The sequence below is a fragment of the Globicephala melas genome, chromosome 1, assembly GCF_963455315.2.
Source record: "Globicephala melas chromosome 1, mGloMel1.2, whole genome shotgun sequence".
Taxonomy (NCBI): domain Eukaryota; kingdom Metazoa; phylum Chordata; class Mammalia; order Artiodactyla; family Delphinidae; genus Globicephala; species Globicephala melas.
The window spans coordinates 160081894-160096905 of record NC_083314.1 but is presented as its reverse complement, the minus strand read 5'-3'; the positions used below and the strand labels follow the sequence as shown (position 1 = coordinate 160096905).

The 15012-nt window shown below is 37.1% G+C and overlaps 1 protein-coding gene across 6 annotated transcripts in view; it reads right to left on the bottom strand.

Annotated features, from left to right (window-relative positions):
* Positions 1–15012, bottom strand: part of ZMYM6 (zinc finger MYM-type containing 6) — a 42520-nt gene that overhangs the window by 13099 nt on the left and 14409 nt on the right. For all 6 annotated transcript variants that reach the window (XR_011377473.1, XM_030869930.2, XM_030869924.2 and 3 more), the window contains 10 exons: positions 14102–14276; positions 13812–14003; positions 9133–9283; positions 8093–8208; positions 6999–7274; positions 6676–6826; positions 3687–3859; positions 2390–2540; positions 1030–1164; positions 210–250 (listed from right to left, as the gene is read on the bottom strand). Coding sequence is in view for 5 of the 6 variants with exons in the window: in XM_030869930.2 (XP_030725790.1) it covers positions 210–250; positions 1030–1164; positions 2390–2540; positions 3687–3859; positions 6676–6826; positions 6999–7274; positions 8093–8208; positions 9133–9283; positions 13812–14003; positions 14102–14276 (1561 nt within the window). In the remaining variant the exon portion in view is untranslated. The remainder of the gene's footprint in view (positions 1–209; positions 251–1029; positions 1165–2389; positions 2541–3686; positions 3860–6675; positions 6827–6998; positions 7275–8092; positions 8209–9132; positions 9284–13811; positions 14004–14101; positions 14277–15012) is intronic.

Here is a 15012-nt window from a genome sequence, read left to right as displayed (position 1 = left end):
GAACACAAACAATAAAATCAGGAATGCATTCTTATTAATGATCTAACTTTAAGATTCAAAAACAAAAATCAGTGTATAATATATTACTCTACTTTTTAAGAAGACTAAGCAGCAAATAGACATGAACTCAGACATATATTAGAAGGCTATATCCAAAATGAAACTAAACCCAAGGGGCATTAATCAGGAAAATATTTAATAAAACTTACATCTTCAATGATCTTTGCTGCCTCTTTAGTATTAACTGCACCTGTTATAAATTAAAACATACATTATCCCTAGAATATACAGAAGTAAACACTAAAACCAAGAGGTTACTTTCCTCTTGCTAAGGTGGTCTACAGCCTAGTCCAGAATTTCTCAAAAAGTGGTACAAGGAAATTTGGCATCAATACTACCTGGGGTGCTTAGTAAAGGTAGGGATTCCTGGGCCCAATCCCATCCTACTGTATTAGAATCTCCGAAGGTAAAGGCAGTGATATTAAAATCAATTGGGAGATTGGGACTGACATATATACACTAATATGTATAAAATGGATAACTAATAAGAACCTGCTGTATAAAAAAATAAATAAAATAAAATTCAAAAAAAGGGCTTCCCTGGTGGCACAGTGGTTGAGAGTCCGCCTGCCAATGCAGGGGACGTGGGTTCGTGCCCCGGTCTGGGAAGATCCCATATGCCGCAGAGTGGCTGAGCCCGTGAGCCATGGCCGCTGAGCCTGCGCTCCACAACGGGAGAGGCCACAACAGTGAGAGGCCCGCGTACCGCACAAAAAAAAAAAAAAAAAAAAAAAAAAAATCAAAAAAAAGAGATAAATAAATAAAATCAATTGGGTTCTTAAAAAAATAAACTATACATGCCACTTCCTTCCCTATACATGCCACCCTGCTTGCTACCCACTTCCCTCAGAGACAGAGGGGCATGTTTCCTCATATAAACATATATGTAAACATTACCAATAAGAGCTATTTACCCTAGACAACACTCACCTCTACAGTCTACCCAAATGCCTTTACATCAAGTCATACCTTTTAAAACAACATTCTCTGTGAGCTGGGCAGGAGATATTTTTGCCAATGACACCACATTGGTTATAACTGGTATTGTATTTGTCCTTGCAGAAGGGAGCTCCACTGAAGCAGTTTGTGCCTTAGAAATATTTACTGATTAAAATAGACAAAAAGGTAAGACCTAGTATAAACAAAAGGATCACACACACACATTAAAAAAACCCTGTTTAACAGCTAAGTTTCAAGGTACAATGCAAATATCTAACTCTGTATAATGTTGGGTTGGGTGATTCTGTTCAGATTAGTGTTCATTAGGACTTAAAGGGTACCTGATTCTCTAAAATTATAAACTTCAACTGATACTTAATAGGTGAAAATACAGGTATCAGCTTCAGGATTAACCGGACTTTTCCGTTAGTGAATACTAAAATTCCTACACCTAAGCTTGATTCAAATAAAAATTTAACATGCGAATTTTTATAAGTAAGTTGGTGATGTAGCTGTCCATCCACATAAAAACAGTGACTTTGTTAACCCACATTATACAATGAAAATTCTACCACCACCCTAACTGGTCTTACGGAATGAATGATAACACAAAAGATTAGTGCAAGGCATATGTGATTAAGGTGATGATTAATAAGATTGCAAAGGCAGACAAAGGCCAGACTTTAATGTCAAAGCACATGAATTCTGTCAATTCAGCAGCATGCCAGGCTTTGAGGAGAGAACATAACATCAGATGTTTTTAGTCTAACTCAGAGAAGTGCTACTTCAGAGAGCTACTTTCAGAACATGCCACATATCTATTCATCTGGATATTCTGACCACATTAGCTGTCCTACTTGCAAAATTATTTTATTCTTAGCCAGGAAAAACTTCGCTACCTGTGAAGAACTGGTCTACTTTATTTTTTCTGATATAATTAATGTGTTGTTCTTTTTTCCTTGGCTACAAGCAAGCTCTGGATCAAATCTGACACCAGTCACAACAACCATATTAACATACTTATATCCTCTTCCTTTGTTTGCCCTCATGTTCTGTTTTTATTTCTGGTTTATTAACTGAATAGCATATATCCCTTAGTGTAAGTTATTTATGTACAGATAATTCAATCAAAAGCAATCAAATCTAATTTTCCTACAAAATCAGTGCTTATATGTTTACTGATTCCTTGGTGTGTTTGATTTTGATAGCAAAAGGCATCAGGATTAATTTTCCCTCAAGAGCAATCTTTAAGAATTCTTACAGGAAAATTTAAGGAAATTCAGGCTATTTGACTCCAGTGAAATTTGTTTTATTATATTATTTACAACTGTGTGTGCTGATAGTAACTTAGGACTGACATAAAGACCCCCTTAGCCAAGTTTAACTTTACCTTTATTTTGTGACAGAGGGTCATTCATAATTTGCTGACGATGACAAAACTCCATGACACAAAATAGGTTACAGAAATGTTTGATGTTTCCTCGCCATTTTATGGACTCACTTAGCTTACCCTGTCGTTTACAACCATCACACTTGGCCATCTGAGAAAGAAATGTAAAACAGGATAGGCTTAAAACTGTAAAATAATGAAAATATAACAATAATCATAAAATCGGAGGAACTATGAAAACAGGATACATGAGTCAGTTGAGATCACAAAATGTAAGGTTCCTACCTTAAGACACTGTACTTAAAAATATATACACTATTTGTTTCGTATAGATGCCCTCAATTGAGAGGATATAAAAGTTATCTCCTGTTTTCAAAATTACTGATGAAGGAATCTAAAGATAGGCTTTTTTTTTTTAACGTTAAGAGGTAGCCTACTGCAGTATAAAGAATATGGGCTTTGGAGTCATAAAGATTTTGACTCATTCAACAAATATCTAACTAGATATCCTTCGTCTTGAGCATTGAGATAGGTCTTGGTCATATAATTATGAAAAAGACCCCCAAAGAAAGTTATATGTTAGGAAGATTGACAAGTAAACAGGTGATTTCACTGGAATGTTACAGGTGCTGTCCATCACCTACCAGCTTCTTCAGGGGCACATTACTTAACCTCCCTGGACCTTACTTTTTTTCCTTATTTATAAACAGGTAATACTATACCTACCTCTTAGGATTGTGGTGAGGAGTAAATGAAATAACACTTATGAAGCACTGGACATGTATTAGTGGTTCAATTAATTATAGCTTTCGTTGTTAGCCTTTCAAAAAAAAATTTTTTTAAGAAGGCAGGTGAGGGTTAAGGAGGTCAGAGTCATTTGACCTATGAAGTGAGAACAAGGTCTGACTTCAAATTTCTCAGAGTAACTTTCTGAATGAGAGAGCAACTTAAGGCAACATAACTATGTAAAGTTCTAACTAAAAAAAACCCAAAGTTATAAATAAGGTCCGTGTGCCTTATAAGAAAGCAAAAATTAAAGGAACATATCTTCAAACAACAACAAAGTCTCCCGAAATTCTATACTCTTTTTTTTTAATTCTTTTATTTATTTATTTTAATTCTATACTCTTTACCCCAAAGATTTCATGTTTATATTCAATTGAATTTTGCTTTAGGAGCCCATAATTTATTTACCCAATTCTAAACACCCAATTTTTCTTCACATAATCTGAATATATTTCAAATAGAAAATAATTTGTATGAACTTCAGAAAGCCAAAGAGATATATTACATTTACCTGATAAAACAGAACAGTAAATTTGGTCATGCAGTCTTCACAACAAAACTCTTCTAACTTGCCCTCCAATCGATTTTCTACCAAATTAGGGGATGTCTGTGAACAATAACTGCACATCTTACAGTAGTTTCCCCATCGTTCTCCAAAGTCACGGGCAGAGAGGAATTTGCAAACTGAGAACCAGAGGGATAAAAGCAAGAAACATCAAGTTTATATAAACTTGAAGACAGTAAAGTGAGTTTCTACAGTCTTAGATAGCAACTTTAAGCTAATTTCTAAATACTTGACACAATTATTTGCCTCTAGGTTAAAAGACAGTCTTATCTATATTCACAAAACAATGTATCACTTTTGAAACATATACTCTAAATATTAGGTCGTCTATATTCAGAAACATCAGAGGTATTGGGTTGGCCAAAAAGTGTCTTCAGTTTTTAAGTAAAAATAAAAGACACATTTTTCATTTTCACCAAGAACTTCATTGAACAATGTATTCACCCTTTTGTTCCACTACCTTCTGATATTTTTCAGGCAACTTCACAATTCCATCTTCACAAAACTTTTTTATCTTTTTGAGCAAAGAACTGTTCAGGTGCCTTTTACTGTCTTCCAGGAAAATGAAATTTTTCCCATTAAAAGAATTTTGTAAAGACCAAAATAAAAGGAAATCCGAAGGTGCAATGTCTGGTGAATACAGTGGATGAATCAAAACTTCCCAGCCAAGTTGTAACAGTTTTTGCCAGGTCATCAAAGAAACATGCGGTCTTGCGTTATCCTGATGGAAGGTTATGCGTTTTCTGTTGACTAATTCTAGACACTTTTCATCAAGTGCTGCTTTCAGTTGGTCTAACTGGAAGCAGTACTTGTTGGAATTAATCGTTTGGTTTTCCAGAAGGAGCTCATAATAGAGGGCTCCCTTCCAATGTCACCATATACACAACATCACCTTCTTTGGATGAAGACTGGTCTTTGGTGTGGCTGGTGGTGGTTCGTTTTGCTTGTCCCACAGTCTCTTCCATTCCACATTACTGTACAGTATCCACTTTTCATCGCCCGTCACAATTTGTTTTAAAAATGGAACACTGGGACTTCCCTAGTGGTGCAGTGGTTAAGAATCTGCCTGCCAATGCAGGGGACACAGGTTCGAGCCCTGGTCCGGGAAGATCCCACATATCACGGAGCAACTAAGCCTATGTGTCACAACTACTGAACCTGCTCTCTAGAGCCCATGAGCCACAACTACTGAAGCCCACGTGCCTAGAGCCCGTGCTCCGCAGCAAAGACAAGCCAGTGCAATGAGAAGCCTACGTACCACAACGAAGAGTAGCCCCTGCTCACCACAACTAGAGAAAGCCCGCGCACAGCAACAAAGACCCAACGCAGACAAAAATAAGTAAATAAATAAATTTATTTAAAAAAAAAGAGAAAAAAGCCAAGTTCAAAAAAACAAAACAAGGGCTTCCCTGGTGGCACAGTGGTTGAGAGTCCGCCTGCCGATGCAGGGGACACACATTCGTGTCCCGGTCCGGGAAGATCCCACATGCCGTGGAGCGGCTGGGCCCGTGAGCCATGGCTGCTGAGCCTGTGTGTCCGGAGCCTGTGCTCCACAACAGGAGAGGCCACAACAGTGAGAGGCCCGCGTACCGCAAAACACAAACAAACAAACAAACAAAAATAAGAACGTCTTCCTTACGTTTAAGTAGAGAATTGCATGCGGAAATACAGTCAAGGTTTTTTTCGCTTAACTTATGTGGAACCCAAACATCAAAGCAATTAACGTAAGCAACGTGGTGCAAATGATTTTCAATGCTTGATTTGGATATTTTGAGTATGTCAGCTGTCTCCCGCGTGGTATAATGCTGATTGTTCTCAATGTCTCAATTTGATCACTATCAACTTCAACTGGTCTACCCAACCGTGGAGCATCGTCCAGAGAGAAATCTCCAGCACGAAACTTCGCAAACCACTTTTGACACATTCGATCAGTCACAGCACCTTCTCCATACACTGCGCAAATCTTCTTTTTGTGTTTCAGTTGCATTTTTACTTCCTTGAAATAATAAAGCATAATATGCCAAAAATGCTTTTTTCTTCCATCTTCAATATTAAAATAGTTACATAAAAATTCACCAATTTTTTTATTTTTTTAATTTTTGCCCGTGTCGGATCTTAGTTGTGGCACACAGAATCTTCGTTGAGGCATGCGAGATCTTCTCGTTGCAGCACGCAGACTTCTCTCCAGTTGTGGCATGCGGGTTTTCTCTTCTCTAGTTGTGGCACGCAGGCTCCAGGGCACGTGGGCTCTGTAGTTTGCGGCACACAGCCTCTCTAGTTGAGGTGCGCAAGCTCAGTAGTTGTGGCGCATGGGCTTAGTTGCCCCGCGGCACGTGGAACCTTAGTTCCCTGATCAGGAATCAAACCTGTGCCCCCTGCGTTGAAAGGTGGATTCTTTACTACTAGACTACCAGGGAAGTCCCCCAAAATTCACCAATTTTGATAAGTCTTTTTTTAAATGCACGCTGATATGACAGCTGTCACATACAATCTAACAAAATTGTTTCGAATGAAGTTAAAGAAAACTAAGTGCTACAAGAGCCATCATACAGAAAAAAACGAAGCAACCTTTTGGCCAACCCAATATAAAAGTTTCTTAAGCCAAGAAGCAGTAATTGCCTAAGTACCCTCTTTATGAATGGGTGCAAAAACAAAAAGATCTCTGAAGTCATAGCTAAACTTACAAAGAGATTTTCTATATACGAATACCATTGACCTAATTATATTTTGAAAGTTTTTCTTTATTGAGATTATTATAACATTTAAAAGGATAGAATTTAAAGTGAATTAAGTATAAACTCAATAAAAAAGCTTCAAATTATACTTCATAAAAGAAATTACTTGAAAATTAATTGTGGATTAACAGCTCAACTCATCATGAATTACTTCATAACAACCATATGCTCTGCGGCCAAAACTGAGCTTTTTTCTTTACCTTCACTACAGAATGGCTTATCAACCCCTGAGAATCGTACAGTCTCCTTTATAATTTTCTGCAGTTTACAGTAGTCACACATTGCCATAACTTTATTTCTCTTTTTGTATTCATCAGAGCAAATCTTGCCACAAAACAGAAACATTTTACCCTGCAGAGGAAGAACAGTCATTAATATCTAATTAAATTAAACAGTTGCTTTATTGTTAAGAAATCCTTTTCTTTCTCATTTCAAAGCAAACCAAGGGACTGTCAAAGATGAAAAGACAAAAATACTTCTTTAGATAAACTCATATTCAATCCCTTCCACGATCTCTCTTTACCTTGTAGAAAAGAAGTTCTGGTTTTGTGGCAAACAGATGGTTACAGTGCTGACACTTGAGTTTAACAACTGTATGGGTTAAAGCAACTTGCTGGGACTGAGCAGAAGGAGGCTGGAGATTGGCTGCGGCAGAGCCACTGACGGAGCTGGGGGAAACGGCAGAGGTGTTACCTCCTCCTGCTGACACTGCTGACCCAGAGGGTGGACTTACAACCACTTGGCCCTGAGACAAGGGCACTGCTGAAGAGTTTGTTCCTTTTGGCTTGTTAAATACATTCTGAATGAATACAAATAAGGCAAAGATTTTATCAACTGAGAAATAAGGTAACTTGATCAATTTCATTTTCTCATTTTAATAAATTAATTCCCCCCAAACGTTTCTTGAAAATTTTATTGAGTAGTTCACAGAAAGAGTTGAAATGGCATACTTCCAGAATAGGACTGAGAAATGCAACATTAAAAGATTGAGGACTAAAATTCAGGCTTTCCAGACAAAGATCTCTAGTACATGACTAATTAATAAATTAAAGCAGCCCTCTCCTTTCCCCCAAGATACCCCTTCACCTGCACTCCCATTACCAACCAGCCTCTCATGGCTATTAAGAGCACAGTGGCCACCAGTAGTCTCTTTCTCCCTGTGCCAGGGATACTACATCAGGCATCTTCCCACCCAGGAGGATGGGAAACTCTACCCTTTCCCTGTGTATCAGAGAGAAGAGAATGGGACAAGTACGTGGAAGCTTCCATATCCACACCAGGACTCATTATGTATCTGGCCCAGGATGAAACGAAGGGACACATGAGCACATCACCATGCCACCTATCCAAACCATAGCCTAGCTTCCATTCTTTTGAAAGGGAGAGAGCCAAGGGAGAAAGTGGGAGAGAAAGGTAGTTTAGGTGAGCACTCTGAATTAAGAAGGACTGAGGGTCAAATCTTGGGCTCAGACATTTTGCAGAAATGACCTCTTGGATCACAGCTGAATAGAATTTTTTTCTTTCTAACTTAATAAGCATGGTCCTTCAGCAGTTAACATTTGCCATAGACCAACGCCTAAGAGAACTGCAAGGGTAAAGTACTACCTTAGCTCATACCTGGAAAGCCACCACACAACTGGAGCTGCAGAAGCTGTATATAGTTCCATTGGACATGGCTAGGTGATACTGAGGGACTGCTGAGGTTTTGCAACTATGACACAAAACCTGGACACCTTGGTAGCAAAAAATAAAAACCAATGAGTAAGTTACACAGATGAACAAATGATCCAAAAATGTATTAGGAGAGTAAAAAAACCAAATATGCAGTAATATGCAAAACAAAAAAGAAGGAACTTTACAATAATATGTAAAGCTAACCTCAATTAAGTCCCACTTACGCAAAAATTAACTTGGAACTTATACGTGTTTTTTCTCTCTTTTCACATATGAAATTACAAAATAAATACTTCAATCAAGAGAATCACTGAAAAACTTTGTCACTTAAAAATCAGCTCTTGGGCTTCCCTGGTGGCGCAGTGGTCGAGAGTCCACCTGCCGATGCAGGAAACGCAGGTTCGTGCCCCGGTCCAGGAAGATCCCACATGCCGCAAAGCGGCTGGGCCCGTGAGCCATGGCCACTGAACCTGTGTGTCTGGAGCCTGTGCTCTGCAACGGGAGAGGCCACAACAGTGAGAGGCCTGCGTATCGCAAAAAAAAAAAAAAAAATCAGCTCTTTGTGGGACTTCCCTGGTGGTCCAGTGGTTAAGAATCCACCTTCCAATGCAGGGAATATGGGTTTGGTCCCTGGTGGGGAAACTAAGATCCCACATGCCATGGGGCAACTAAGCCCATGCGCCACAACTATTCAGCTCGTGTGCCACAACTAGAGAGAAGCCTGCGCACCACCACAAAATATCTCACATGCTGCAACTAAGACCCAACGCAGCCTAAAATAAATTAATTAATTACTTAAAAAAAATACTGCATGGATCCTTCAAAGAAAATAAAAATAAAAATCAGCTCTTTGAAACTAAAATGACCTTGGGTCTTTATTTAACCACATAGATCAGTTTAGTTTGTAACGAAGTGAAAGAAAAGCAGTCACATTCTTCTTTAACAGTTACGAAATCTATAAATTTATCAAACTTAAACATTACCTGAAGAAATAACTGTCTTAACTCTGTAAGCAGATAAGCAATTAATAGAGCAGAAAAGCTCTGTTTTTCCTGAGTCGTTCGTAGTCTCAATCATTTCAGCTGAGGGCCTCAACGATTTCCCCAAGGCATATGGAGGAGTTTGGGCTGAATTCTATTAAAATAAAATAAGATTTAGATACCTAGTACAAGCACACGTATATATATATGGTTTAAGGAAAGAAAAATAAAATCTACCTACAACCAAAGGCTTTGGCTAAAATATTTGAGCATGACAATGATAGCAGCTACACTAAGTACAGACTTTCCTAAAAGTTGGGATGTAGGAAAAATAAGTTCTTTCAGACAATAATACAGGCATACCTCATTTTATTGTGCTTCACTTTATTATGCTTTGCAGATACTGCATTTTTTACAAATTGAAGATCTGTGGCAACCCTGTGTCTATCAGTGCCATTTTTCCAACAGCATTTGCTCACTGTGTCACATTTTGGTAATTCCCACAATATTTCAAAATTTTTCATTATTACTGTATATTTTATGGTGATCTGTAATCAGTGAGCTTTGATGTTACCACTGTAACTATTTTGGGGCACCATAAACCACGCCCATTTAAGACTAGCTAAATTGATAAACGTTGTGTGTGTTCTGACTGCTCCACTGACCAGCTATTTCCCATCTCTCTCCCTCTCCTCAGGCCCCCTATTCCCTGAGACACAACAATATTGAAATTAGGCCAGTTAATAACCCTACAATGGTCTCTAGGTAGTCAAGTGAAAGGAACAGTTACACGTTTCTCACTTCAAATCAAAAGCTAGAAATGATTAAACTTAGTGAGGAAGGCATGTGGAAAGCTAAGAGAGGCCTAAGGCTAGTCCTCTTGTGCCAGTTAGCCAAGTTGTAAATGCAAAGGAGAAGCTCTTGAAGGAAATTAAAAGTGCTACTCCAGTGAAGACACAAATGATAAGAAAGCAAAACAGTCTTACTGCTGATATGAATAAAGTTTTAGTGTCTGGACAGAAGATCAAACCAGCCACAATATTCCCTTAAGCCAAAGCCTAATCCAAAGCAAGGCCCTACCTCTCTTCAATTCTATGAAGGCTGAGACAGGTGAGGAAGCTGCAGAAGAAAAGTCTGAAGGTGGCAGAGGTTGGTTCATGAGTTTTAAGGAAAGAAGCCATCTCTAAAATATCAAAATACAATGTGAAGCAGCAAGTGCTGACGCGGAAGCTACAAGTTATTCAGAAGATCTAGCTAAGATAATTAATGAAGGTGGCTACATTAAACAACAGATTTTCAATGCAGATGAAATAGCCTTCCATTGGAAGAAGATTCCATCTAGGACTTTCATGCTAGAGAGAAGTCAATGCCTGGCTTCAAAGCTTCAAGGACAGGCCAACTCTCTTGTTAGGGGCTACTGCACCTGGTGACTTTAAGTTGAAGCCAATGCTCATTTATTATTCTAAAAATCCTAGGGCCCTTAAGAATTATGCTAAATCTACTCTGCCTGTGTTCTATAAATGGAAAAACAATGCCTAGATAACAGCACATCTGCTGACAACACGGTTTACTGAATATTTTAAGCCCACTGTTGAGACCTACTCCTCAGAAGAAAAGATTCCTTTCAAAATATTATTGCTCATTGACAATGCATCTGGTCACCCAGGAGCTCTGGGTGTACAATGTATTAATGTTGTTTTCACACCTGCTAACAAATCATCCATTCTGCAGCCCATGGATCAAAGAGTAATTTTGACTTTCAAGTCTTATTATTTAAGAAATACATTTCGTAACGCTATTGCTGCCATAGATTGTGATTCTTCTGATAGAGCTGGACAAAGTAAATTAAAAGCCTTCTGGAAAAGATTCACCATTCTAGATGACATTAAAAGCATAAGTGATTCATGGGAAGAGGTCAAAATATCTACATTAACAGGAGTTTAGAAGAAGTTGACTCCAACTATCATGGATTACTTTGAGGGGTTTAAGACGTCAGTGAATAAAGTAACTGCAGATTGGTGGAAATAGCAAAAGGACAAGAATTAGAGGTGAAGCCCGAAAGATGTGACTCAATTTCCACAATCTCAGGACAAAACTTTAATGAACAAGGAGTTGCTTCTTACGGCTGAGCAAAAACAAGTGGTGTCTTGAGATGGAATCTACTCCTGGTGAAGATGACTGTTGAAATGACAACAAAGGATTTAGAATATTACATAAATTTAGTTGATAAAGCAGCAACAGGGTTTGACAGGATTGATTCCCATTCTGAAAGAAGTTCTACTGAGGGTCAAATGCTATCAAACAGCTCTGCATACCACAGAGAAATCGTTTATGAAAGGAAGAGTCAATCCATGCAGCAAACTTAATTGTCTTATTTTAAGAAACTGCCACAGCCACCCCAGTAATCACCTTCAGTAATCACCACCCTGAGCAGTCGGCAGTCATCAACATCGAGGCAAGACCCTCCACCAGCAAAAAGATTACAACTCGCTGAAGGCTCAGAGGAATGTTAGCATTTTTAAGCAATAAAGTATTTTTAAATTAAGGTATGCACATTGTTTTTCTAAGACATAATGTTATCGCACACTTCACAGACTACAGTATAGTGTAAACGTAACTGTTATATGCACTGGGAAACCAAAAATTTGTGTGTCACTTTATTGCATTATTTGCTTTATTGTGGTGGTCTGTAACTGAACATGCAGTATCTCTGAGGTATGTCTATAAATGCCCTCTCTTTCTAAAGGTGAAGAAAAGACATAATCTATCTAAGTTAGTTATCTAGTAAGCTGCTTTCCTAGCTACAGAAACTGGATGAACTCAATCACATGTCTCTAAAACTCTTAACTGATGAAATGTCTATAAACACTATTTTAGAATTATTTAAGGATTAGCTCTTTACTTTTTGAAAGGACCCACATAGACCTGAAACATACCTCTTTCAACCAAGAATATATATCAATTATATATATAATATGTATATATATAAATTATATTCGTGTGTATGTGTATATAAGAATTGATACATATAATCTTGCTTTATCGCAGTGGTCTAGAACCAAACCCACAATATTTCTGAGGTATGCCTGTAAAATGTAAACTGAAAAATATTAGTAACTACTCATCTATATTAGCAACAACAAAACACATTAAAAGTAATAACTAATTAGTCATAACATACTTCTCTCATCACAAATAATCAGAGAGGACCAAGTAATCCATGAACCGAAGGACCACCCTCAGGACAGACCTGGACATCAATCTAGGATAGAGTCTACCACCTTGAAGGTTACTTAACTAGGAAGACTCTTTATCAGGAGATAGAAAAGATGTTTAATGTATATTAGGAGATTCTACAGAACTACCTGTAGTTCAAGCTGAGTTTCATAATAAAATTTGCCTGTAAGGTTATTCATGTTTTAAGAAACAACAACAATAATAATGCTACCATTTATATAAATTACCAATGTTATTACTTACTGAGTGCTTACCATGAGCAGGCCCCACACTAAGCAATTTACATACACTGTACCATAAAATCCTTTCAATAACATAGTGAGATACTTTAAAAAAATTATATATATATTTTTAATTTAAACAAACTTTAAATTAACAAATAAACAATAAAGTAGGAGACTAAACTTACTTCATCTGGCTCCTAAGTCCAAGCTCCTAACTGCTACCCTGTCACTGACACAATATAAGGTCTTTTAGTAATGAATTAAATAGGGAAGTAAAAGGTAGGAAAATATAAATTGCAAAGTTACAATACATAATCTTCCTGGTAAAAGACGAACATCATTCATGCAGTTGATAGGGTATAATACCAGTAACAAAATCAGGAATGGAAATGATTTTTGGAATACATATATATATGTATATATATATACACACACACATATATATAAAACATGGATTTTATTCTTGTGAAAGTAGTAGCCAGACTGCAAAAAGTGGCTAAGTTTCTAGAAAAGAGATACTTTCCAAAGATGAACATCTATTACTCAAATAGATGCTCAAAGGAATTAAAAATAAACCAAACATCCTAACTGAAAAAAACTTTTAATTATCATTTATACCTGTTTAAAAAATAACTTTTTAAAGACCCCATATTATTCAGCAATAATTAAACTGACACAAATTAATATATTTAGTAACGAAACTAATAAATAAAAATTAGCTAAAATTTTAAAAAGGCAGTTGGAAAATAGAAAAAAGAAAACAAAAAAGCTACAGTATTCTAATAAGGCAATGTTGCCAGAATAATTACAATTCATTCCAAAACACATTTAAAATATATATTTTCTAAAAGGAAAAAGATGTTTTATATTTGCTGATTGTATCATCTTTTAACTCTTGGTCATAGTTTATTCACAATAATATGGGGTTTTCTTCACTATCAATATGTCACAGAATATTTCAGACTCATAGCAAATCATGAAATTATATTTGTGAATTCTTGGCCATGAAGGAAACCCTAAAAAATGACCTAGTTCACCTATATCATCTCACTGTCAAATCAACCCTTACAGCATCAGAATCTATCCCATTTTTCAGGAGGGGAAATCACACACCAAGATCAACTGATGGGAAGAGCTCACTCTTTTACGCTGCACTTCATCCCTGTGCAGCCATCTCAGGAGGGGTAAGCCCAACTGTACACAACAGACTGATATTCATACCTGTTTATATGCTGTGATACTTGTTGAACTAAAAACCTTCTGGGACTGGCAAGGACCAGAGCTACTATAGCAATAGCTTCCACAGTTCTCACAACAGTTCATGGTAAGGTTGTTGGTAGAATGAAATTTTGAAAAACAGGCATCACTACAAAGACCATGTACCACATTTTGATATTTAACTTCAAATCGAATCTAGGAAATAAAAACACATACAGATACAAAATAAGCAAAGCCAGTTAAAAACATCTAATCTGTGAAGAGAATCCCAATAAAGGTGAAATTCAACTTACATCAGCATTCTTCTGACACATACTGCACCTAGTTGAAATGCTATTGGTATATATGGTAACAACAGGTTTTTTCTTTAGCTCATAAGAAGAAAGGCATGATTGGCTGCAGAAATCCTTGCTAGGAGAGGAATTTTCAAATCGGGTTGTGATCACATCCTTTGGATTTAAAATGTCTCTAAAAATAAATAACAAAGGCAAAATGAAATGTGTTCTTCGTAATTGTAATTTCTTCCTCTTTGTGAGCTAAAATAACTACATTTACTAAGGGCAGCTATTGTATAGTAGTAAATGGGTAGCCCTGGAAAAGGCATCTGGGAAACTGGGTTTGATGATTAGTTCTATTACTTATCATCTGAGTGACAATGAGTGAGGCAATTACTGTCTCAATTTCCTCATGTATAAAACGGAGTTTATAATACTGAATTCATAGATGTGTTGAAGGAGAGCTACATTTAAAATATATCTAGCCAGATGCTCATGAAAAAAACATTGAGGCTTCCAGCTCCAACCAACTTTCATCCACTGGAGCCAACAGAACAAGTGGCCATCCCACAACTCCAGACCACAAAACACTTGTCCTCTTACTACCCAGTAGCTGCCAAGAGTAGAAACATGAATGAAATAAGGAATGAAAAAACTTTTTATTTAAATGTAAGATTTGGGAAACAGATGAACTACCAAAGATTAGCATTAAAAATTAGCATGGTATATAAATCTTCACTATAACTGAAGAGACCAAAGAAACAAATGACAGACAAAAGCACTATTAAGGCTTGGTATCAGAGGACAGATGGAAACAAGAATGAAACAAAAAGGATACAAATAACTGAGTTGTTCTATGAGACTTGTAGAGTTATTCTGTAAGAGCTAATTGTTACAATAAGCACTGCCAGTAAAAACAGAGACTAAGT